The following is a 25426-nucleotide window of genomic DNA, read 5'->3' as shown; positions in this document are numbered from 1 at the left end:
TTCCATTCACATAAAGATTCATTTTCAATTCTCTTTATATACAGAAGATCAGTTTAGCATATATTAAGTAAAGATTTCAACAGTTTGCACCCACATAGAAACACAAAGTGAAAAATACTGTTTGAGTACTAGTTATAGCATTAAATCACAATGTACAGCACACTAAGAACAGAGATCCTACATGAGGAGTAAGTGCACAGTGACTCCTGTTGTTGACTTAACAAATTGACACTCTTGTTTATGGCATCAGTAATCACCCTAGGTTCTTGTCATGAGTTGCCAAGGCTATGGAAGCCTTTTGAGTTCACCAACTCTGATCATATTTAGACAAGGTTGTAGTCAAAGTGGAAGTTCTCTCCTCCCTTCCGAGAAAGGTACCTCCTTCTTTGATGACCTGTTCTTTTCACTGGGATCTCACTCGCGGAGATCTTTCATTTAGGTTTTGTTTTTTGTTTTTGTTTTTGCCAGAGTGTTTTGGCTTTCCATGCCTGAAATACTCTCATTGGCTTTTCAGCCAGATCTGCGTCCCTTAAGGGCTGATTCTGAGGCCAGAGTGCTGTTTAGGACATCTGCCATTCTATGGGTCTGCTGTGTATCTTGCTTACCATGTTGGATCGTTCTCTCCCTTTTTTATTCTATCAGCTAGTATTTGCAGGCACTATTCTTGTATATGTGCTCCCTTTGGCTCTTAGTCCTATCATTATGATGAACTGTGAACAGAAATTGATCACCGGGACTAGTGAGATGGCATTGGTACATGCCACCTTGATGGGATTTGTCGCTCCCCCTCTTCGCGGAGGAACGACACAGGACCCTGCGCTGTTCTTTTGTCTGCTCGGCCCTTCCCGGGTTTGCTGCTGGTTCTTCCCAGGTTGGCTGCCGATCCTTCCACCTCCATGGAGGGGTGGGCCCCCCTGCCACTTTCCCCACTTCCGCGGGGGAGTGGCACACCGCCAGCTGGCTCTCACGGGGGCTGCTCAGATGTTCCTCAGGTGTTCCTTCAGATAGATGTTCCTGGTGCATGTTGTCTCTCTCCTCCTTTATAGTCCTCTTCCACCAATCCCAACTCTGCTACCCACACGCCGAGTACGCTGCTCTCCTCCAATCAGGAGCAGGATCAGCTCCTGCAGGTCATTGGTCAAACTGGAGGCAGCTGCGTAGAAGCTGTTTACTCCTCTCCCAGCGCCATATTGTGGGAGAGCAGATGCATAGAATAAGTCTTAATTCCAGTAACTTAGTCTAGTCCGAGTTGCTCCCCACAGGATTGAATTGGAATCCCCTGGTATGTTTCTAATCTACCATTTGAGGTAAGTCAGCTTGAGCATGTCCTGAATTGCACATCTCTTCCCTCTCTTATTCCCACTCTTATATTTAACAGCAATCACTTTTCAGTTAAGTTTCAACACTTGAGAATAACTGTGTATTGATTACAGTATTCAACCAAAAGTATTAAGTAGAACAAACAAACAAAAAATACTAAGAGGGATAACGTATTAAGTTGTTCATCAACAGTCAGGACAAGGGCTGACCAAGTCACTGTTTCTCATAGTGTTCATTTCACTTTAACAGGTTTTCTTTTTGGTGCTCAGTTAGTTGTCACCGGTCAGGGAGAACATGATATTTGTCCCTTTGGGACTGGCTTATTTCACTCAGCATAATGCTTTCCAAATTCCTAACAGGGATCACTTTTCAGTTAAAATTTAAACACCTAAGAATAATTGTGTGTTAATGACAGAGTTCAACCAATAGTACTAGAACAAAAAAAAATACTAAAATGGATAAAGTATTACATTGTACATCAACAGTCAGGACAAGAGCTGATCAAGTCACTGTTTCTCATAGTGTCAATTTCACTTCAATAAGTTTCCCCTTTGGTGCTCAGTTAGTTGTAGCCGATCAGGGAGAACATATGATATTTGTCCCTTTGGGACTGGCTTAATTCACTCAGCATGATGTTTTCCAAATTCCTCCATCTTGTTGCAAATGACCGGGTTTCATTGTTTTTAACTGCTGTATAGTATTCTAGAGTACATGTCCCATAATTTCTTTATCCAGTCTACTGTTGATGGGCATTTGGGTTGGTTCCAGGTCTTAGCTATTGTGAATTGAGCTGCAATAAACATTAAGGTGCAGACAGCTTTTTTGTTTGCCAATTTAATTTCCTTTGGGTAAATTCCAAGGAGTGGGATGGCTGGGTTGAATGGTAGGGTTATATTCAGGTTTCTGAGGAATCTCCAGACTGACTTCCATAGTGGCTTAACCAGTTTGCATTCCCACCAACAGTGGGTTAGTGTCCCTTTTTCCCCACATCCTCTCCAGCATCTATTGTTGGTAGATTTCTGAATGTGAGCCATTCTAACTGGGGTGAGGTGAAACCTCATTGTGGTTTTGATTTGCATTTCCCTGATTGCTAGTGATCTTGAACATTTTTTTTCATGTGTCTGTTTGGCCATTTGGAGTTCTTCTTGTGAACAATGTCTATTGAGGTCCTTGGCCCATCTCTTAAGTGGGTTGTTTGTTTTGATGTTGTGGAGTTTCTTGATTTCTTTGCACATTCTGGTTATCAACCCTTTATCTGTTGCATAGTTTGCAAATATTTTTTCCCATTCTGTCAGTTGCCTCTTCACTTTCCTGACTGTATCTTTTGAAGTACAGAAACTTCTCAATTTGATGCAATCCCAAATGTTAATTTTGGTTTTGACTGCCTGTGCTTCTGGGGTATTTTCCAAGAAGTCTTTGCTGGTACCTAATGGGGTGTCAATTTTGTTTATTTTTTCAAAAAACCAGCTCCTTGTTTGGCTGATTTTTTGTAATTTTTTTTGGATTCAATCCTGTTGATTTCTTCTCTGATTTTAATTATTTCTCTTCTCCTACTAGATTTGGGTCTGGTTTGCTGCAGATTTTCTAGATCCTTGAGATGCAGTGAAAGCTCATCTATTTTGTGCCTTTCCAATTTCTTGATATAGGCACCTATTGATATAAACTTTCCTCTTAACACTGCTTTTGCTATATCCCATAAGTTTTGGTATGTTGTGCTGTTATCCTCATTTACTTCCAGAAAATTTTTGATTTCTCTTTTAATTTCTTCTATGACCCATTGTTCATTCAGGAGCATGTTGTTCAATCTCCATGCGTTTGCATAAGCTCTGGGGATTCCTGAGTTGCTAATTTCCAACTTCATTCCTTTATGGTCTGAGAAGCTGCATGGTATGATTCTAATTCTTTGGAATTTGCTGAGACTTGCTTTATGACCTAGTATGTGGTCAATCCTAGATAAGGTTCCATGCACTGCTGAGAAGAATGTAAATGCTTTATGTGTAGGATGAAAAGTTCTGTAGATATCTGTTAGATCCATTTGGGCTATAGTGTCGTTTAAATCTACTGTCTCCTTGTTGATCTTCTGTCCTGTTGATCTGTCTATTTCTGAGAGTGGAGTATTGAAGTCCCCCAGTACTATTGTATTGGGGTCTAAGTCTCCCTTTAAGTCCCTTAACAAATCTTTTAAATAAACCGGTGCCCTGTAATTAGGTGCATATACATTGATAATCGTTATATCTTCCTGTTGAATTGATCCCTTAATCATTATATAGTGCCCCTCTTTGTCTCTCCTAGCAGTTTTTGTGGTAAAGTTTGTGTTGTCCGATATTAAGATGGCTACGCCAGCTCTTTTTTCATTTCTGTTGGCATGGTATATCTTTTTCCAGCCTTTCACTTTCAGCCTGTATGCATCTTTATTGGAAAGATGTGTTTCTTGTAAGCAGCAAATAGATGGGTTTTGTTCCTTTACCCAATCAGCCAATCGGTGTCTTTTAACTAGACAGTTCAGGCCATTAATGTTCAGTGTGACTATTGCTAAGTAGTAGCTTTGCCCTGCCATTTGCCAAAGATATTTTCTGATATATGTTTTGAACTTCCTGTGATCTTTTGGTGTGAGATTTCCTTCATTTACCTTCTTTCATATTGATGATCGTGTTTCTGTGTTTCTGTGTGTAAAACATCTTTAAACATCTTTTGTAGGGCTGGAGGAGTGGTGACAAATTCTTTGAATTTCTGTTCGTTGTGAAAGGTCTTTATTTCACCTTCATTCACAAATGAGAGCTTGGCAGGATATAATATTCTGGGCTGGCAGTTTTTCTCTCTCAGTACCGGGGCTATATCTCGCCATTTCCTCCTAGCTTGTAGGGTTTCTGATGAGAAGTCAGCTGTGAGTCTGATTGGAGATCCTCTGAGAGTAATCTGAGGTTTCTCTCTTGCACATTTTAGGATCTTTTCTTTATGTTTCACTGTGGTGAGTTTAATTACAACGTGTCGTGGTGAGGATCTCTTTTGGTCATGTTTATTAGGAGTTCTATGAGCTTCCTGTACTAGGATGTCTCTGTCCTTCTCCAAACCCGGGAAATTTTCTGCTAATATCTCACTAAAAAGGCCTTCTAATCCTTTCTCCCTCTCCATGCCTTCAGGAACTCCTAGAACCCGAATGTTGTTTTTTTTAATAGTATCCTGAAGATTCCCAACAATATTTTTTTAGATTTCTAATTTCCTCTTCTTTTCTTTGGTTTGATTGTATATTTTCCTGTGCTCTGTCTTCTAAGTCTGATATTCTCTCTTCTGCTTCACCCATTCTGTTTTTAAGGCTCTTTAATGTGTTTGGCATTTGATCTACTGAATTCTTCATTTCATTATGATTTCTCGTCACTATCACAGTTTCATTTTCCACAAGTTGTTTCATTTCATTTTGATTCCTCTTTAATATTTCATTTTCACGAGAGAGATTTTCTATCTTGTCCATTAAGGATTTCTGTAGTTTGAGAATTTGTTTTTTAGAACTTCTTAATGTTCTTATCAATTTTTTGAGATCTGCTTCTTGCATTTCTTCTATCTCATCATCTTCATAATCTTGAATTGGGGTGTCTGTTTCATTTGGGGGAGTCATAGTGTCTTCCTTGTTCTTGTAACCTCGGCTTTTGTGTTTGTTTGGCATATTAGAGATATTCTTTGTTTTTTTTCTCTCGTTATACTGTGACTCTAGATTAAGAGGACTGTCTGCTTTTGATGGATCCTTAGAGGCTGTGATGGGTGTGGCCAGAGAGCTCTGGTTCTACAGGGTTAAGGGTGTGCCAAAGGTGATTCACCCTGATTGTTCTCTCGTTCGCTCTCTCTCTCTCTCTCTTTTTTTTTTTTGACTCAGTTGGGAAGTAATTCCACACAGCTGAGTGGAATTGAGAGTAGTTGATGTGTGAAATCTGGCCCCTGTGGGTATTCTGCTTACCAGAGTCAGGTTTTTCTGCTTGGCTAATGATGGGCACTGCTTTACATATGCAAAATGGCGGGCACCGCTTTACTTACGTAAAATGGCGCCTGCCCTTTGTCTTGTTCGGCTTTGTAAGGTGAGTGGAGAGAGAGGCTAAATGTCCGTGCCCGTTCCCCTTATTTATTCGATTTTTTTCTCTCCTCCAGCCAGCCTGGTGAACTTTCCCCAATGGGGTTTCAGGCCTTGTTCTCTGCAGGCTCTTTCTGACTTTCCCCGCCAATGTCTCGGGTTACCGAGAGGTTTTTAGCTCACCTCCCCTTCCAGCGCTGGTGCGCAGACTCTGCAGCTCCAGCGGGTCCGGTGGGTCCGGCGAGTCTGGTGGCTCCCGTGGCTCGGCTTCCACATGGTGGGCAACCTTGCTCTCCCGGTAGGTCCTCCAAGTCTCTTTATTCATCTATTGAAATGATCACATCATTTTGATTCTGTCAACCCATAGAAGTATATTGAATTATTTTCAGATGTAAAATCAACCTTATAGACTGGCCCCAAACATACCTGATCATGGTGCTTTTGTCCTTTTATTGAATTAGAAGAAGTATTTTAGGTAAAAACTACATAAGGTATTTTATTTTGGCTTTATTTTTTCTCTAGGATGTTTTTGTTTATTTATGAGAGAGGTGGGGGGGTGGGGGTGGAGAGAAATGGAGAGAACAAGAGAGCACTTCTCTCTGCTGGTTCACTCCCCAAATGGCTACAATAGCCAGGTCTGGGCCAGGTTGAAGCCAGGAACTCCATCCTGGTCTGCAGCTTGGGTGGCAGGGAGCCAAGCACTTGACCATCTTCTGCTGCCTCCTCAGGTGCATTAGCAGGAAGCTAAATTGGAAGAGAAGGCAGGGCCGTCACCGTGGCTCAATAGGCTAATCCTCTGCCTGTGGCGCTGGCACACCGGGTTCTAGTCCTGGTCGGGGCCCCAGATTCTGTCCCGGTTGCCCCTCTTCCAGTCCAGGTCTCTGCTGTGGCCCAGGAGTGCAGTGGAGGGTGGCCTAGGTCCTGTGCCCTGCACCCACATGGGAGACCAGGAGAAGCACCCGGCTCCTGGCTTTGGATCAGCGCGGTGCGCTGGCCACAGTGTGCCAGCCGCAGCGGCCATTGGGGGGGTGAACCAATGGAAAAGGAAGACCTTTCTCTCTATCTCTCTATCTCACTGTCCACTCTGCCTGTCAAAAAAAAAAAAGAAAGAAAAATAAAGAAATATGAAGGAAGCAGAAAGTGAGGAGTTTATTGATAACCAATTTCAAGCATGGTGACCAGCAGGTGGAAGCAGTCATTGCTTTCAATAGCTCTGTTCCTTTTATCTCTAAGACCCTTTCCCCTAGTTTCTTATTGGTTGAGCAAGTCAAGAGGCACAATCTAATTTTGATGCAATGCCTAATGTTGCAGGGCCAGGGGGACGTTGGGGGTTACTGAGCAGGTAGGATGGGGAGGGGGAGGTTACGCTGTGGAGGCACCAAAATCCGTTTGTTCTGAGGAATTCCAACAACTGACATTGAGAGAGAACTTATAAGGAGCCTCCTGCAGTTGCATAGTTGAGTCAAGGGTGCAAGAACTGCTAAGCAAGTTCATCAGTTGACCTACTTCGGGTTTTTCACTTAGTGCCCTTTGTAGATGGAGACTAGGCCCTGGCATCATGGCAATACTAAGGCCAAGTAAGTTCTCAAAATACACCACTGGGTCACTTCTGGCAGAAGATGCGGGACTCTTTAGGCTGCCTGTCTCTTTCTAAGGGATGTGGTAGTTTGGTAGCTTGTGTTTTTCAAGAAGGTGTTCTGTTTTGTCTGAGTGCCTTACAGATCTCATGTGTGAGAGATGAATTCTCTTCTTTCTGATTTGCTGAAAAAGTCTCTCTTTTGCCTTCTTTTAATTATGTATAGAACTCTAGTGAGATATATTTCCCCCACACTTAAGAGATCTTAAGAGATTGTTTTTGGTTTCTGTTTCTCCCAGAATATTGAGCCTTTTTCTTCTGGTTGCTTGTAAGATTTTTCTTTGTCTTTCTTTGTTTATGTTCTTTGTTTATGTCCTGTGGTTCTCATAAACTCAGAAAAGTTTTGCTCATTACTTATCCGAGTAGTGTTCTCTGTCTCTTTCCTTCATGGACTTCAGTGACATCTAAGTTAGAATTCTTGCAGTTGTCGCATTCTCACTAATGCCCTCATGATTTTCCCCAGTGTTTTCCTTGCTGTCATTCTCTGTTGCAGTACTTTCCAGTTCATTGGCTTTACTTCCACAATATCTCATCTGCTATTACTTTCATTCAGTATATTTTACATCTAAAACAGTGTGTATTTGTAGAAGTTAAATGTTTGTTTTCTATTTCTTCCCCTGTCATGCACATTTTCCTTTATCTTCCTGACCATATGGTATGTATTGTATTTATAATATCTATTTCAGTGTCCTACCCTGCTAATTCTTCCATCTGTGTCATTTCTGGGTCTGCTTCTATAGATTGATTTGTCTCTTCACTCTGAGTTGTAGTCGCTGCTTCTCTGCATGCCTGGTAATTTTTGATTAGATGGTAGACATTGTCACTTAATGTAGTTGGATACTTGATTAATTTTAGTCCTTTGAATGTTTACCCACCTAGGACACAGTTAAGTTGCTCTGGAGTTTTTTTAAGACTTGCTCTGAGGGCTTTGTAGGCAGATCTCTTTGGTCTGTTGCTGATTTGACCCACCACTGGGGCTTGCTGCACCTGCTTCTTCCAGATAGCTCTTTGCCTGGACTCATAGTGTTTTCTCACACCTATGTGCTAATCAGTGCTCAAGTAAAGACTGAACGAGAACTTTCTAAAGATTTCCAGAGGGATTTTTCTGTGTAGCTCTCTCTTCGCTGGTGTTCAGAGTTATGAACTTTAACTGCAGGCCTCCTAAATCTGTAAAGTCTCTCCTCAGCTCATGATAGTCATTAGACACTCTGAGTTTTCCTTTTCCGGTGCTTCCACCTGGAGATTCTGTCTAAGCAGAGGCTTGGGATCACCTCACTTGTTTTTCTTTGAGACATCAGTGTCCAGCTCTGTGTGTGGCTCAATGTCTGAAAACTACAGTATCATATATTTTGTTTGTTTTTTAAATTAAAGGTGGTGTGTAAATTCAGCTCTACTAATTCTTCATGGCTATTATTGACAGTCTTAATTACCATGCTGTACTCATTTATCCTTTGGATTTGTGCTTTCTGATCTTTACGCTTGAGTCTACACAGCTCGGTCTTGTTCAGATGTCAACACTTTGATGTATTCAACCCTGGGCTGTCAACCTCAGAACCTCCCCACTCCAGTGTGCCAGGCCACACAATTTTACTTTTTATTTGCCTTTGGAAATTTGGGAGGGTAGGGAAAATGTTTCAGGATTTTAAAATACAAATGCAATTAAAATTTATGATTTTCCTTCAGCTCCTTGGGGGTAAAAAACCATGAAGTGTTAATGTGAGACATAAGGTCTCATTTTCCTGGTGGTAGGGACAGTTGCGCACAAATAGAAGTGGATTTAAATATTCCCCTGAGACAAACAAATAGGTATTGCAAACAAAATAATTAAAATGGTTTGTAACAAGCAAGCAAATGAGTGCTGTGAAGGATCAGCTGCTTTATATTTATTTTTCTGTTTGAATATCTGCCTGGGGAGTAAGCTGCAAATTAAAGGAGCCAACCAGCTTTTAAAAATTTAATAACAGAATGAAAGGCATCGGCTTGTTTTATGGAGATCGTTACGTAGGTCCTAGTTTTAAATATTAAAATTTTTGAGGCTCCCCGTGTGAGAGACTCTGACCTGCTGCTCTCCCTCCACTACTCTTTCCTCCCTTCCTTGCTTTCTTCCTCATGAGCTCTTCCAGGCAGAGTGTGCAGCCCTGGGGAGCCAGCAGAGGGAGAGATGCTCTCTGCCCCATCCAGGATCTGGTTTGGGGGTTTGGGTTCCACTCCAGCATAGCTGGGGAGAGGGATTTGCACTTGCAGTTTCCTTCTGGTTCAAGGCGGAGGGAGCACTGAGAATTCACCGAACTGCATGAACTGAACCAGACGGTGAGCTGTCCATAAAGGACCAGAGGAGCCATCCGGATTTGGGATGTGAACGAGTGCAATTTCCATGTGTGGCACTCTTGAGCCCCAAGTCCTGGGGAGGGTGCTGAGGTCTTGAGGGAGGGGCTCCTTCTCTACCTGCAGGAGCAGAGTCCTGACACCTGGAGAACATCCTGCCCTCCCATGCCCTGGCTGGCTTTGCCCTGTGCCTCCCCCCCCCCCACCAGGCAAAATTATCTTTTTTGTTTTTAAGATTTATTTATTTCCTTGAAAGGCAGAGTTACAAAGAGATAGAAGGAGAGGTAGAGAGAGAGAGAGAGAGAGAGAGAGAGAGAGAGAGATTTTCCATCTGCTGGTTCACTCTCCAAATGGTCTCAATGGCCAGAGCTGTACGAAACCAAAGCCAGGAGCCAGGAACTTTTTCCGGGTCTCCCACGCATGTGCAGGGGTCCAAGAACTTGGGCCATCTTCTGCTGCTTTCCCAGCCCACAGCAGAGACCTGGATTGAAAGTGGAGCAGCCAGGTCTTGAACCAGTACCCATATGGATGCTGGCATTGCAGGCAGCAACTTTACCTGCTAGGCTACAGGGCTAGCCCCAAAGCTATCTTTAGCCAGTTTTTTTTAAGTGCTTTAAAACCAAGACAAAGACCTGCAAAAGTGTATATTTCAGATCCAACTTGGAACATATGTTCAGAACATTGCACCTGAAAAAGTGAATGCAAGATTAGCATCACTGCGCTTGAGATCCCATTGAATTACACTTGTCTGTGGACAGCTCAACAAGTTCGTGGAAAATCGCATATTATGAAAAAACTGCATAGATTTCAGGGTTTTTTTCACCAAAAAAGGTATCCTTCAGCTTCATTTCTCAGTTTAATCTATTGCAAAATAAATTTTTGGAATTTTTCTTTTAATTCCAAAGTTGCAACTTGGGGAATTGCTTTGATCTGCATAGTCTGAGTCCATTGGAATAAAGGGGAACCACAGTGAGATGGGGAGGTTAGGACTGAGACCCTGCTGAGTTGGTGGAGGCAGGAGGAATACAGAAGGTGGAGGGGAAAGAGGGAGAGACAAAGGAGATAATAAGAACCACAGGCAAAGAGAAAGTACTCAGAGAAGGTGGATCAATCTCTCTGACAGCCCCCAAGGCTGTCCACCATCTGCAAATAATCTGGCAGCCACAGGAGCTTCAGTGACTGCTCTTACGAAATGCTGGGGACTTGTATGGGTCACTTGGCTCCTTGGAGGGCAAGTGTCCACCTTGGGCTTGAGATCAAATAGAATAAAATGTGATGAACTATGATGGTACTTCAAAAGTTCAGGGGGAAGATAAGTTTAGTGCAAAAAATTTGTGTCATCCGTTCAGAGCTGCTTCTTCACACCCGTTTTCTGTGGACTTTTACAGGCACCCATGCACAAGTGCAATTCAGTAAAATGGAATAAAAGAGCCATTGGTGGGCCGGCGCCGTGGCTCAATAGGCTAATCCTCCACCTTGCGGCGCCGGCACACCGGGTTCTAGTCCCGGTTGGGGTGCCGGATTCTGTCCCGGTTGCCCCTCTTCCAGGCCAGCTCTCTGCTATGGCCAGGGAGTGCAGTGGAGGATGGCCCAGGTGCTTGGGCCCTGCACCCCATGGGAGACCAGGAAAAGCACCTGGCTCCTGGCTCCTGCCAGGATCAGTGCGGTGCGCCGGCTGCAGCGGCGGCCATTGGAGGGTGAACCAGCGGCAAAGGAAGACCTTTCTCTCTCTGTCTCTCTCTCACTGTCCACTCTGCCTGTCAAAAAAAAAAAAAAAAAAAAAAAAAAAAAAGAGCCATTGGTGGCTTTCTTTGGAAGAGCCTTCTGGTAAACCCAGAACTGAGCAGAGAGCCTGGGGAGACACCTGTGACCTTGGCCAAGTGCCAGTGTCTAGTGGGTGGGGTGAGCTGGCCACTGTAGGTGGTCCTTCCAGGGCCAAGTCGTAGAAATGGATATTGATGCACGAGGTGGCATGGGGAAAGCTATGTCACCTGTAGCCTGGGCAGACCAGGTTGAAGGTCGGGCAGAATGCTGGCCATCCTGTGAGCAGAATCCATCTGTGTCATTGACAAAAATAAAGAAAGCTGCACTGCTTCCTGACAGTGGCCCATTTTATTTATGGTTGAGTCCTGGTGTGGCGTCTCAGCAGAAGAGAGAGTGAAAGCTCCTGGGATCTCTTGGAGGTGAGGAGCAGAAAGGGGATGATGCAGGTTGGGGTGATCATCCTTGGGATCCCTCGGGGTGGGGGGTGTGGAGGAGGCTGCAGGAGCAGCTGCTGACAGCAGGGGCAGAGAAAGCCTTCAAAGTCAGTGCTGCCTTCAAAGGCTGTAGAAAGAGCTTAAGCTGTTGAGTGACAAGGATAAGGGGCACTTGTTGCAAAACTCTGCTCCACCCATTGTATCCACTGATTTAAAGCCACTGCATTATATCAGAACCCCCGCCAGAAAGGACTGGGATTCTATTGGCAGACAACACTCAGAGAAATTCCGTACCCTGTTACACAGTCAGGAGGGGAGAAGACAGCAGTGGGACCCAAATCCCTCTGGCTCTCCATCTTATGCTCTTGTCACTACCTAGACCAAGGCTTTCATTCCCCGGGAATCTTGTTACAGGACAGACTCTGATTCAGTGGGTCTGGGGAGATTGTTTATCCCCAGCAAGCTCCCAGATGATGCTGGTACTGCCACATCGTGACCCCCACATGGGGAGAGAAGAAGGTCCCAAGTAACTTGAAGAGACCCATGCATATCCCGGGAGCCTTAAGGGACAGCTCATGGGGCAGGGTACAACATCTCTGGTCAGGACAGCCTCTCGCCATCACCTGTCCAGGCTTCGACTGTGTCCTTCCACCCTCTGTCCCTCACTGGGACAAGCATCATCTCTTGCAAGTCTTTGCCCACTGTGGCCTGAGCACTCCGTGGGGGCCAGAATGCTGCTGATATTGTGAAAACCCTGTGGACTTACTGGGAGTCCTGCTTCCAGCTCGATTTTATTGCATCCTTCTATTTTCTCAGCTTCCCCAAGCCAACCTTGTCTGAAGTTTCGCTACTATCATTAACTTTAGATTACTGATACCATGGTTTTTTAGGAAGGAAATAAACTTTATTATTTCTCTAGAGATGGAGTCATGCTGATATCACACAGATGTTTGATAGATCTAGGTCCTTCCAAGGAATAAAAGGAAATGACTAATAATGTGATTACACAGCCTTATATAAAATTAGAGATGTATATAAATGTTTAATAAAATCCTCTCTGATATCAGAAGGCTGAGAAATTTTACTGGAGTCTTAAAGATCAGAAAACAACATATTTATGCATGAGTTGTGCATCCGTTTTGTCCAAATCTATATTTAGAAAAAAGAGATCTTTATAATTATAACTGCTATTTTAAAATTTTCTTCTCATAAAAATTTCTTCTCTTTGCTACTCAATGCAGCTTGCAGTGAGACCTCTGCAGTGGTTTTTTTAAACAATATTTCTAAGAAGCATTAAAGACCCAGAGAGTGATAAAACCAGCACCCACATGTCCACCCTGCAAGCTGTGCCGTGTTTAAGACCTCAAATGTTAAGAAATTGACCATTGCAGGTACAATGGGGATCTCCTTGATGTTCCGTTACAGCTCCCATTAATTCTGTGTCTGTCAGGATACTCTGGACTAGAGTAAGAGAATTTGCTGAATCAGATCCCCCTGAACAGTCTCAGAATTTATGATCTCGCCTTTGAGAAGGCACAGAGATAGGTTATGGGGCTTCAGGGAAGTATGACTCAGGCGTTAAGTAGCTTGCTCACCACTCCTGCCCTCTGCAGTGTCAGGGACCTGCCCGAGTGGAATCTGCCCATGACTCAGACCTCCAGGGGCAGAAGGGTGCTGCCTCTTTGAGGTGTTAAGAATGAGCAAACCAGACTGGTGCTGTTGCACGCTGGTTAAGCCACCGCCTGCAACACCCACATCCAATATCAAAGCACCAATTGGAGTCCCAGCTGCTCTGCTTCCGATCCAGCTCCCTGCACCTGGGTAAGCAGCAGAAGATGGCCCAAGTGCTTGGGCCCCTGCCACCCACATGGGAGACCTGGGTGAGGCTGCTGGCTTCAGCCTGGCCCATAAATCCCCAGCTGTTGAGACTGTTTGGCGAGTGAACCAAACTGGCGATTAGAAGACCTCTGTCTCTCCAACTCTCCCTCTCTCTCTGTAACTCTGCCTTCCAAACAAACAAATACATCTTATATATAAATGAAAAAGAATATGCAAACCTTCTCAGAGTCTGTCAAGGAGAGCCTTCTCAGATCTCAACCATTAAAGGGATTCTCAGCCTCTCCCCAAACTGCCTAAAGCAGTAGGACCAGAGAGGATGGCCCTGTCCCAAGCAGGATGCACCTCGTATTCAGAGTCTAGGGTCGCCTCCCATGGAGGCCCGTATTGGAGGGAAGGGCACACAGAGGCTACGCCAGCATTGGAGAAGAGGGGTGAGGCTGGCAGGCAGGTTGTCTCCCTCCGTTCCCCTGGTGGCCACTGCTCTCCTGAAGTCAGCAGGTGTCCATCACATCTCAACATTTGTTAAGGTAACCCATCTCTGCAAATGTACTGTATTTTATAAGGCATTTCATCTCATGTGCTTTAAAAATTATGTATTTGATTATTTATTTATATTTGAAAGGCAGAGAGAAAGAGAGAGAGAGAGAGAGAGAGAGAGAGAGAGAGATATCTTCCATCGCTGCTGGTTCACTCCCCAAATGCTGTCAACAGCCAGGGCTGGGCCGCAACAAAGCCAGGAGCTCAGAACTCAATCTGGATATCCCCTGTGGGTGTCAGGGTCCCAACTCCATGAGCCTCGTAGTGTGCACATTGTCAGGAAACTGGAATAAGAAGCAGAGCTGGAGCTGAAACCTGGTGGTGCAGTACATGATGCTGGTGTCCAAAGTGGCGTCTTAACCACTGTGCCACCCGTCTTTTCTGTTTCTGCTCACTCTGTGATGCACATTTGTACAGGTAATAATGCAATGCTTCAGTTTTATACAGTCACATTTTAGAGTTGCATAATAGTCCATTGTATAAATGCTGTCGCTTCTCAGAGTCTCTTTGGTTTTTTTTGTTATGACATCGGAGACCTGAGTAGAAGTAAAGGAACAGTGGAGTCTGACAGATGCCGAAACTCCTGTGTCTCCCAGTTACCCTGCTGACACTGTCATCGTGTTTATTCTTCTAGTTAGCAACAAGGAGCACTTGAAACACCGTTACTAGCCTCCATATCAGTTGTTCATGGCCTATTTTTTTTTTCTTTTTTGGTCTAAAGGCTTCTTTGAAAATTGGATACAGCCTGTGGGCTGTCTCCAGGGGAGAGTACACACATGCTCGTGGCCATTGCATTAACGACAGCCACCAGCCCTGCTAAAGTCAACCAGAGACGCTGGCTGCAGTCCCATGTTCCCTTCCCTCTGAACAGCAGCAGTCAAATCTCATTCTCTTCCCTTTCTGTGCTCTATAGAAGCACAATTTTGCTTGCCATCAGTGAATTAAGTATGTGCCTTCTGGGAGAAGGTGGGGGTTGGCTTTTCTTTAGAGTAATTCTCAGTTTTCTTTGATCTTAACCCTTTGTCAGTGAAGTAGAGACTTGTAGAGATTTCCTAATAATGTATTTGACTCAAAATGCAGATGTTCTAAGCTTCGGTGTGCAGTATTAGTGGAGAATTAGAGGCAGGGAGCGTTTTTATTATTCTGTGCATGAAGCGATTTCTCACATTATATTGTATTCATAGACATCTTCCTTTAAGTGTGCTACAGGGCACAAATGAATCTTTTTCTTTTTTTTACTCTTTCTGATGATGGTGAGAAGAATGTGATGTTACCTGGAAACCCCATCCCTCATTTCTTCCCTGCTTGTTTTAGTGGATACAATATTCTTATTAGCTGACTGCAGATAAATACTTACAGCATTGAAAAGGGAGTGCGATCTGTGGGTATTTTGCCATTGGCCTACTCCAATTCCATTGTCAATAAGTGCTCTAGTTACTCAGTGTTGACTGTTTCTAAAGGTGACTCCTTTGCAATGGTCCACAATTTTGTCTCTCAGTGGAATTCTGTCTTGAGTGAGCAGGACTGTTGGGTGGAACCTACTAGATTGTAGGAGGGGGAAGATAACAGAAGTTCATGGGGGCAGATTTCTAAAGCAACAACAAAATGGGGTGGAATTTGCAGAATATTTGCCTTCTGCCATCCACAACAGTGAGATGATCCAAGAGTACAGTTTGCATCTGGCCCAGTGGAGGAGGTGACTCATGCTTCTCTTGGGCCTTTCATACAAAGCCCTATTTCTATTGTTAACACCAGTGAACATAGGAGAAAACATTTACAGGAGGTCAATCTAAGTGGTATGTGACACCTAAGGTTCATCAGTCCCACAGCCAGGACAACTGGGAATGATTTCAGAGACAGGCTGTGTGTCCCAGAAAAAGAACAGGGTCATGGGCTAAAGAACTCAAATTTTATACAATAGGATTAGCAGTATGCTTCGTGAAAGAATACTAAGCCTGAATGGCACTCCCCAAAGGGAAAGGACCCAAAGAAGTGGGAATATTTTTTAAAAAAATTTTAAAATAGAAGCTGTCAAATGTAACATCCAGAGAGGCCAGATATATGATGAATTAAGATATTCTCAGTATATGCAGGCTTCAAATCTAATTTCTACCTTGAATGTGTTGGCCAAACTGTGGAAAACTTGAATATTCATTCTACATCTAAGTGAGGAATAGGAAATAAGAGATTAAGTCTAAAAACTAAATACACATGGAACCAAAGAGAAATTTCCTCAAGCTGGAAACTTGCATCCTCCATGTATGGATTAATGAGAAGTGAATATACTATGCAAAAAGGTGAAGCAAGGAGAGTTTCCTATGTTGACTTCAGAGTTGCATGGTGGGGAGGATTTTCTTCAGAACTGATAAACTTGATGTAGGTTTGTGCCCCTACTTTATACCACCTGTGGTGTCTAAAAGCCTAAATGGAGAACTTAATTTACAGCAACTAAAGGGAGATGGTGGAATTAAGCTTGAAGAGTCAATGAAGTAGAGTGAATGCAACTGAGATTTCAGAGAATGCTCATGGAAGTTTTAAGGAAAATGAGGGAAGGAAGGAGGGAAGGAAGGAAGGGAGAAGGGAAGGGAGGAGGGGAGGAGGGAAGGGAGGGAGGGAGGGAGGAAGGAAGACCAGAGACAAAGAAAAACCTATAGTACATCAGAGAAAGGCTAGACCATCTACAGAGGAATAACACATAAAGGTTTTTCTTTTTTTTAAGATTTATTTGAGAGGCAGAGTTACACACACACACGTGGGGGGGGGGGGATCTTCCATCTTCTGTTTCACTCCCCAGATGGCCTCAATAGCCAGAGTGGGGCTGATCCAAAACCAGGAGCCAGGAGCTTCTTCTGGGTCTCCCATGTGAGTGCAGGACCCCAGGCACTTGGGCCATCTCCCATTGCTTTCCAGGCCATTAGCAGAGAGCTGGATCAGAAGTGGAGCAGCCGGGACTCAAATTGGCATCAATAGGGGATGCTGGCATTGCAGGCGGAAGCTTAACCTACTACAGCACAGTGCTGGCCCCAGTTGAAGGATTTCTAATATCTGGATGTGCTGGTTGAATAATGGCCTCTAAAGATATCTCAGGCCTAATCCTGGAACTGATGAGTGCTCCATTACACTGCCAAAGGGATTTTGCAGGTGCCATGAAGTTAATAATCTTGAGATGAGAGACTACGTTAGATGATCTGGATGAGCCCTAAATGCAGCCTCAAGCATCTTCATAAGGAAGAGCAGAGGAAGGTGTGACTACACAAAGGAGCAAATGGTGATGCAACTTGAAGGCAGAGGTTGGAGTGATGCCCACTGCCAGGGACTACAGCAGCCACCAGATGCTGGAAGAGGTAGGGAATGGTTCAGCAACTGCATCTTTCCCAACACCCTAACTGCAGTCCAGCAAGACTGACTTTGGACTTCTGACCTGCAGAAATGTAACAGAATAAAACTGTTATCCTAAGCCTCTAACTTTGTGATAATTTTTTATTACAACCGTAGGAAACTAGAACACTGGACAACAGTAGGAGCCTGAAGACTGTGTCCTGCTACTTTCCATGTGCTAAAGAGAGCATAGTACTCAACTTATAATTGTGGCTTTTGAGAATAAGACTAAATCAAGACATTCTCTGGAAACAAAACCATGTTTGTCATCAACAGACCTCTGGGAGAAGGACAGTGGCCCCAGATGCAAGGTTTGAGTTCCAGAAAAAAAAAATCTGACCAATACATTGACAAATATTGGTTGAATTGATAAAAATTAACTAAACAATGGAAATAATGCATAATAGGAGGCCAAAGGAAATAAAGTGCTATGTGCTATGTGCTGTTGGTGCATCAATAGTTGGGATGATGGTGATTGGGAGAAAACATTGCAGAAGAGTGAACACACTGATTAACTTGAAACTTTGTTGCTTGTTGTGTAATATAATACTCATTGCCTCTAGAATAAGGCCTGGAATATCTTTGGAGGCATTATTCAGCCATCACACCAGATATTAAGATATCTAGGATAATCAGTGAAAGGAAAACCTAGAGAATGTAACTTCTGAAGGAGGGTAAAAGTTAAAATGGGAAAAATTCATTCCAAGGGGAAAATGAAAAAGGAAGAAGGAAAAAACAGCAAAATATGTAATGTGAATAATGTGGTAAAGATCCAGTTAATTATGTAAATTATAATCAATAGAAATAGATTGCTATTTCTTCTAAAGCATCAAATATAGATATAAAATTATTTAGTATATTTTGTTTTTAGCAGTCCCAATTTGGAGAAAGACTGACAGCAAAGAGATGGGGAAAATGGAAAGAAATTAATCAAAATAAAGTTGGTATAATATCAGACATAATAGACTAGAAATGGATTACTACATGGATTACTAGAAATTGAGAGATTACCTGCAGAATGATAAAAGGTTCATTTGGGCAAGGAGCTAATTCTAAGATTGTGTGCAATTAATTTTAAAAACCCTCGAGATATATAAAGAAAATATAGGCAAAATACAAGGAGGAATAGACATAGTCCTTCTGTAATTGACCTAAAAATAGAGCATAGACACCCTCCCGTGACACGAATGCACCTGACGTGGTCCTGCAAAGGAACTGCAAAGCAAGCCTCTCTATGAAGAGTGAGCCAAGTGAGATGGTCTCCAGGCCATTTCTGCCACCCATTCCAGTGCCTGGAGACGGTGGCAAAGACTTAGTATTTGGAATAAAAAGAAAAATCCCACAAATCAGTATGCAAGAGACCCAACCCAATGGAAATGAACTACAAACGTAAGTTCAGTAAAGGAAATATAAATGATGCATAAATATATGAAAGATATTCAACTCTGTGAAAAATTAGAGAAGCAAAGAAGTAAAACCTAACAATGTTCCAGTTGATACTCATCAGACTGGCAGATTTTAGGAAGTCATCAGTTGTAGGCAGGGAGACAGAAGATCAGAAATGTCTACCATGCAAGTTGGCCTAATTTCTTTGCAAATTTGGCATTATTTATAATTGGACATCTGTACATTCTCTTTTCAAAGAATCCTAATTCTAGATGTACACTCTAGAAAAGTTCTTATGAAAGAACACCATGACACATATACAAGAAAGAAACTTTGCAGTAGCAATCAAACAAAGCATCCAAATGGTGATCAAATCAATTGTGGCACTGGTCATCTAATACAAAATTGTGGTGTACAACTCTGCAAATCAATAAGCTAGAGCTGCACCCAACACTATGCATAAATCATAAAAACTTGGTGTTAAATCAGTGTTTTCAGCATTGTTGAGTCTTGGGATTATCTGGGGAGTTTAAGAACAGTCTCTGCTTGGTGAAATGGAACAGGACTTGATCTCTAATTTTCTCAAGTTCCCCAAGAGATTCTGATACACACAGTTTGAGGACCACTATGTTAAGACACAATTGTAGTAGGAATGCATGGAGCTTAGCATACACAAAACATGCAAGACTAAGCAATATGCTATTTGTGTTACATGCATAAATCATAGCATGACAGATCACTTCTGGTGAGTAGGGAGTAAACATTGGACAGGGAGACTTCCAACCTAGATGTGGGTAGCATTTTATTTCTTAGTTTGATAAAAGGCGCATCAAAATCACTTTATTCTTCATATCTAATGTTTGTAACATTTGTGCATGAGATATATTTCACAATATGAACTTAAAAAGTAACAAAGTAAGAAAGGTTCCTAAGTTGGAGCTTGCACACTCCAGTGACATGTGGTCTGAGGTATTTGTTTTTTCCTTCTGTCCATCAAGAGCACTACCTGGAAGAAATGTTCAGTTGGGACAAAGGGAAAGTTCATTCTTCAAACAGATGTTTAAATTGTCTGCTTATTATTACAGTTGTCTGTTCCCATAGGAAGGTCCAGACACTGGGGTCTCTCATGGGTGGTCTGGAGGCTGACCTGGAGTAAATCTGCCAAGTGGTTTCTGACAGCAGAGTGCAGGGAGTGAGCACCTGCCTGTACACACATCTTTGTGCTATTGAAGAGACCCAGGAGGGCCAACAGGACAGGAGCAGGGCCTGGCATGCCACTGCTAAAACTGATTATCCAGGTTCAGAATTAGGGCAAGGAGAAGAGGGGTCCCTTTTTGTTACCCCCAAGGATTTGGGAAAGTTGCTTCTGTGAACTCTTAGACACCGATGGCAGATGCCCCTGCATTGGACACAAGGATCGTGCCAGGAGTGTGGATAGGTGGGTGGGAGTGCATCGGCAGGCAGTGTACGTGCTCTGACCCAGAGTGGCCGGATGAGTCCCAGGCCAGGAAGACAGGAAGGTCTACAAGGTTGCAGCAGAGCCTCCCTGTGAGGAGGGCATATGGCAGCTAATGGGCTGGCAGAGGGCTGTGCCAAGTCCTCACGGAGTCCTGGGCAGACAGAATGGAAAAGGAGCAGTCTGCAGACGGGGGCCGCTGGGGGCAGGCCCCGAGTGCCCTCAGTGCTGTGGCTGCCCTTGGCTCACTGAGTCGCTCCCCGCAGGTGTTGCTGCAGGCTGCCAGGGAAGGGGATGGTCATGCTTAGAGAAAGGGACTGTGCGACACTTGTAGATCAGCTCTCTAATGGATTTCCTGGGAATCGGATTCCCAGGTATTTGGAGGTACACTGGGGAGGGCTCAGTGCTGCTGACACTCCTTCCAGGAAATTGAAGTGTGGGAGACCTAATAGAGGGACTTCTAGGACAATGACCTTGAACAGTGCCTCTGAAAGCAAGAGAAATTGAGGACGACAGGACGCCGCTGGAGCACACCCTTTCCTTTCCTTTCTGGCTCTCAGTCATCCGCTTTTGCATAATCCCAAAGAATCACAACCTCATGCTTTTTCTAGACAAAGTTTCCTCTTCCAATCCTTTGTCTTCCTTCTGCAAGGTAAAGCTAATCAGGTGGCTCATTGGGCTTTCCTGTACTCCTGCTCCCTCTTAGGTTAAGGTGTGATTGCTCTCATCCTACGTCCTGTGCTCCAAGCAGGACCTTGGTCACCAACCGGTGCCCACTGCAGTCTGGACCCATCCCAGCTGATGGTCCTGAGACGTGAACATTTTCCAGTTTCTTCGATTGCCCATGGGTTGCAATCCTGCAAGATCATCTGCATTAAACAGAACACTTTGAAGTGCAAACTTTCATGATGCCTACATCCAGAGTGTAATTGCACTTTAATTCTTTAGCGATCCCTGCAATTCAGTGCACCTGGGAACTATTGATCATGCTAAAAGGACACGGTTCTTGGATTTTTACGGTCTCCCAGTTGCATCTGTGGTTTTGACTGACTAGGCTTCACACACACATATCCGCTTCTGAAATACATTGTTTCCCTTCCTACCTCTGAAAGTGTTGTGTTCTTTAAATGATTTCAAAACCTTAATTTCTAACCTCATTAGCTCCATTTACACCATCATAAGGTCTCAAAGCTAGAATGGGTCATCTACAAGGAGAAAGATTTGAGACCTATTTTAAGACATAGTGATTTAGAGTTAAAATCTTGACTTGCAACCAACCACCGACTCAATCACTTGTAAGAGACAGTGAGCCTGAGCTTTCCTTAGCCTGATTAGCCCTCTCTCCCACTGCTGGAACTCTTGGCTTATGATTCGTCTCCATTTTTCATAGTGCCTATGTTGCACCAGCTCTCCTTCCTGCTCTCACCTCCTCCACTTTTGTTCCTTTCTAATCCTCTATCCAACAGCCAGAAGTTAAATGTAGATCTGATTGCAGCTCATTTGTGTCTGAAACCTTTCAAGAGCTTCTGATCACCCTCAGAGTGGGTCTTTAACTGACCCCCTGAAGCCTCATGTGCCCTCACACAGCTCCAGCCTCCTCTCTGACAGCTACTGCTTCCACATCCTCTCCAGAGGGCCAGCGACCCTGCCCTTGCCCTGGGTGGCTTCTGTACCCCTGTCTCCTGTGGCTGCACCCACTCCTCCACTGCAGTGCCCTCCCTATATACACGTGTCCATGCAGTTTGCTGCCAAGTTCATCCCCAGCCTCTGGTGCAGTGTAGGTGATGATTCCTGGAAGGAGCTCCCTGTGCTAGTCCTGTGCTTGAGGCTGCTCATTTCAAATGGGATAATAACAGGATCTGCCTAATAGAATCCCCGAGGTGGTTGTGAGCACTAATGAGATATTGTAGGAGAGGAACCTGGTGCAGGAGCTAACAGGGAAAACACAATGGGTTTCCTTACCCTGGGACACTCGGCATACTAGGGGACTTCAAAATGTTCACAGAAAATAGACTTAGAGGACACATTTATTTTGGTGCAGAAATTGTGGAATCTGTGTGTGTGTGTGGGGGGGGGTTCTTCCAAAAGTTCATACAAATGCATTTTATGAAAAAAAACTATGCATGGATTTCAGAATTTTTTCTCCCTAAACAAACATATCCATTAATCTCCCTTTTCTACAAACGTTTGAAACCGCCTCCTATGTCATCCCACAATGACCAGGAAACCCGCAGGATGGGATTAGCACCAACTCCCACCCAGCTTTATCCCTGGTGCTCAGAACAGAACAAGTGTCACAGGTGATGTGGGCCAGAGCCTGTGGAATAGAGGCCGAGTGCATGAACAGATATGTTTTCAGAATTTGAACACAAATACTTGTATAACGTGAATGTCATTAGTAAAGAATTCCAAGAAACTCACTGCATTTTGAGCAGCTGTGTTGGTAAATCCCGGCTTTCCCTGTATGCATAAGATCGATGACTCCCAGTGAGAAATTTCTCCTCAGTGTGGGCTGATGCCTGCCGTGCTGTTTGGCAGCGTGGGTTTCTAAAAGCTTGACCCCGTGGAAACCTTGCTCATCTCTTGCTGGCCTTTAGGGAAAATGTTGAACCATCTCGTTGTATCTCAGTATTATCTGTGAACAAGCAACTAAAGAGCTGTGTGGCCCGGGCCCAGTCCTTTCACCTCCCTGGCCTGAGCTCTTGAGGATGTGTTAGCCTCCATGCTTCCTGGTAGACCTTCTGCAGGAACCGTGTGTGGGTTGCTGGTAAGCACGATCTGGTTTTCTTCCCAGGAAATCAGCGACCCCGAGATCCTGGATCTGGTCCACAGTGCCCTCGGCAGGATGACCGTGGTCCGGCAGATCTTCCCGTCCGCGAAGGACAACCAGAAGTGTATGAGGAACAATCACCGCATCTCCTCCCTGCTCTGCGACCCCCAAGAAGGCTACCTGCAGATGCTTCAGGTCAGTGTTCAGCCTCCAGGACCATGGACAGCCACAGAGGGGGACAAACTCTGAGCCGCACCCTTGGGCACCTGCAGAGTGCTGTTGCCCACCTACTTTGATTCCTACAACTGTGTCCCTTGCTGAAGAGGAAACCAGTTGCCCAGGCAGTGCCTCTGAGTGGCCCTGACAGGCAGTTTTGCCTGTTGCCAGCAGGCAGGCCGTGTTAAGTCCCCAGGTGCCTGTGGTAGTTAACAGTGACGTGCTACTGCACAAGGAGATTTCAGTCTTAGGCTGCGGGTTTGTGGGGATGGCTTCATCTGGCTGGCCTGGGGCTGGAGTCTCCCTTTAGGAAGACATCATTTTAAGCCTGTTGAAGGCCTTTTTGGGTAAGAAGCCACTGGCACAGACACGGCTCTTGCAAAACATCTCAGAACTTCTCCAGCACTTTGGTTGCACATTGTATCCCCAGCTGAGTAAGGAGGGGCAAGGGTGCAGGGCCGTGACCCGCTCACTTTCCCTTCCCTTCCAAGGTGAGAGGCACAAAGTCATCCCTTCAGCCACGCCATGGTGTATTGCACTTTGCGTTAGGTGGTTGTGGGACCTTAGAATAGAATGAGGAGCTCCGTACCTTTCCTACGGCATGGTTTTCTCTCCAGATGCTTGTGGGCGACAAGGAGACAGGACAGAGAGTGCCCCCACCCCAGCCCCCAGGCTGCCATGAATGCACTTTGCCATTTGCTGTTGTGCACAAGAAAACTGTGGCTGATGCCCTGTGAGAGCCACAAGACAGGAGGTCTCTTCTCCCACTGGGGGTTGTGGAAATTGCCTGGAAGTCTGTGTGCCATCAGCTCGCCTCTCAGCACTGGAAGCCAGTCTTGCCTTCTTTACCCAGACAGGCACGAGCAGTGGGAAGCAGAGTTTCAGGATGGAGGCGACTGTGTCCACTGCTTGAGGGCTGGCCTCACCCAGAGACAACTGGACGTGGCTCTGTCAAGGGCTGTGTGTTGGAGAGGGGCTCTGCTGGAGTCTCAAGTGGGCCATGGACCTGCATTGTGTGCCAAAGCCCAAAGCACTGAATCTGTTCTAGGCTCTTGTATTTGGGGGTAGAAGAGGAAATAATCCACAGAGTGAACATGAGATGTGTCATCTTTGTGGTTGGGAAACAGAAGACACGAATTCAGCTGGAGTGACCCCATTCTCCAAGTGCCCAAGGAGCTCATTAGATGTCTGGGGATTTTTAAAGGTGTGTTTTATTTATTTAAATGGTATATTTTATTTATTTTAAAGTGTATTTTATTTATTTATTTGAGTTACAGAGATATAGCTTCCATCTGCTGGTTCACTCCCCAAATGGCCACAGTGGCCAAGGGCTGGGCCAGACCAAAGCCAGGAGCCAGGAGCTTCTTCCAGGTCTCGCACATGGTGCCAGAGGCCCAAGGACTTGGGCCATCTTCCACTGCTTTTCCAGGTGCATTAGCAGGAACCTGGATCAGAAGTGGAGTGGTGTGGACGTGATCCAGTACCCATATGGGATGCCTACACTATAGGCAGCAGCTTTACCCACTACACCACAGTGCCAGCCCCTTGGGTTTTTTCTAATGTGGTGGGGGTTGACCAAGAGAGTATTGTGAAAGCCTTTGTAGACCATGGACTTGAGAGCCCCGGGTAACTGGGTTAGAGTAGAGATCTCTCTCAAAGATTTATTTATTTATTTGAAAGGGGCAGGGGAGAGAGAGAGAGATCTTCCATCCACTGGTTCATTTCCCACAGGGCCTCAATGGCCAGGGCTAGGCTAGGCCAAAGCCAGGAGGTTGGCACTCCCTCTGGGCCTCCCACATTGGGTGGTAGGGGTTCAAGTACTTTGTTCATCTTCTGCTGCTTTTCCAGGTGCATTAGCAGTTGGAGCTCGAACTGGAACTCCAATATGGGATGCCAGTGTTGCAAATGGCAGCTTAACCCACAGCACCACAATACAGCCCCATCAGAGTGAAAAGCTCTTCATGTGGTTTTACATTTATGGATGCTGCTGGCCTGTTCTGTCATCCTCCTTTCAGGTGTCTGGAAGAAGCAGTAAGGGCTACATAAACCTCTCTGTAGGTGTCACACTCACTCTCCACGTGGACTGAAGTAGAGTTAGATAGCAGGGTCCAGTGGCCTGTGCCTGATCCCATCCAGCACAGGACAAGGGCAATCTCTTCACAGGTTCAGACAGAGAGAGGTGTCCCCCTGTGGGGCTTGCACGCCCTAGGAGGGCTCCCCGGCTCTCCCACCTTGAAGGGCTCCAGTCGTGTGCACAAACGTGTCCTCCTTGCCTCTGCCCAGCCTCACATCTCCAGTTCATTTC

General features: G+C 44.7%; 1 protein-coding gene across 3 annotated transcripts in view; it reads left to right on the top strand.

The window, feature by feature from the left end:
- Positions 1-1101: 1101 nt before the first annotated feature.
- LOC149122085 (glutamate receptor ionotropic, delta-1-like) overlaps positions 1102-25426 on the top strand; it is a 37436-nt gene continuing 13111 nt past the window's right edge. Inside the window, exons 1-3 of one of the 3 annotated variants that reach the window (XM_089313751.1) lie at positions 5340-5387; positions 5458-5678; positions 22930-23100. In XM_089313751.1, coding sequence (XP_089169877.1) covers positions 5655-5678; positions 22930-23100 — 195 coding nt within the window. In that variant the 5' untranslated portion in view covers positions 5340-5387; positions 5458-5654. Of the gene's footprint in view, positions 1308-5267; positions 5388-5457; positions 5679-22929; positions 23101-25426 lie in introns of those variants that run through there. The other 2 variants (XM_089313752.1, XM_089313750.1) reach the window with 2 other exon arrangements.

This window comes from Oryctolagus cuniculus, chromosome 15 (genome assembly GCF_051225735.1).
Source record: "Oryctolagus cuniculus isolate XC-2025 breed Fujian yellow rabbit chromosome 15, ASM5122573v1, whole genome shotgun sequence".
In the NCBI taxonomy this organism is placed as follows: Eukaryota; Metazoa; Chordata; class Mammalia; order Lagomorpha; family Leporidae; genus Oryctolagus; species Oryctolagus cuniculus.
This window is presented reverse-complemented; position numbering and strand designations above follow the sequence as displayed.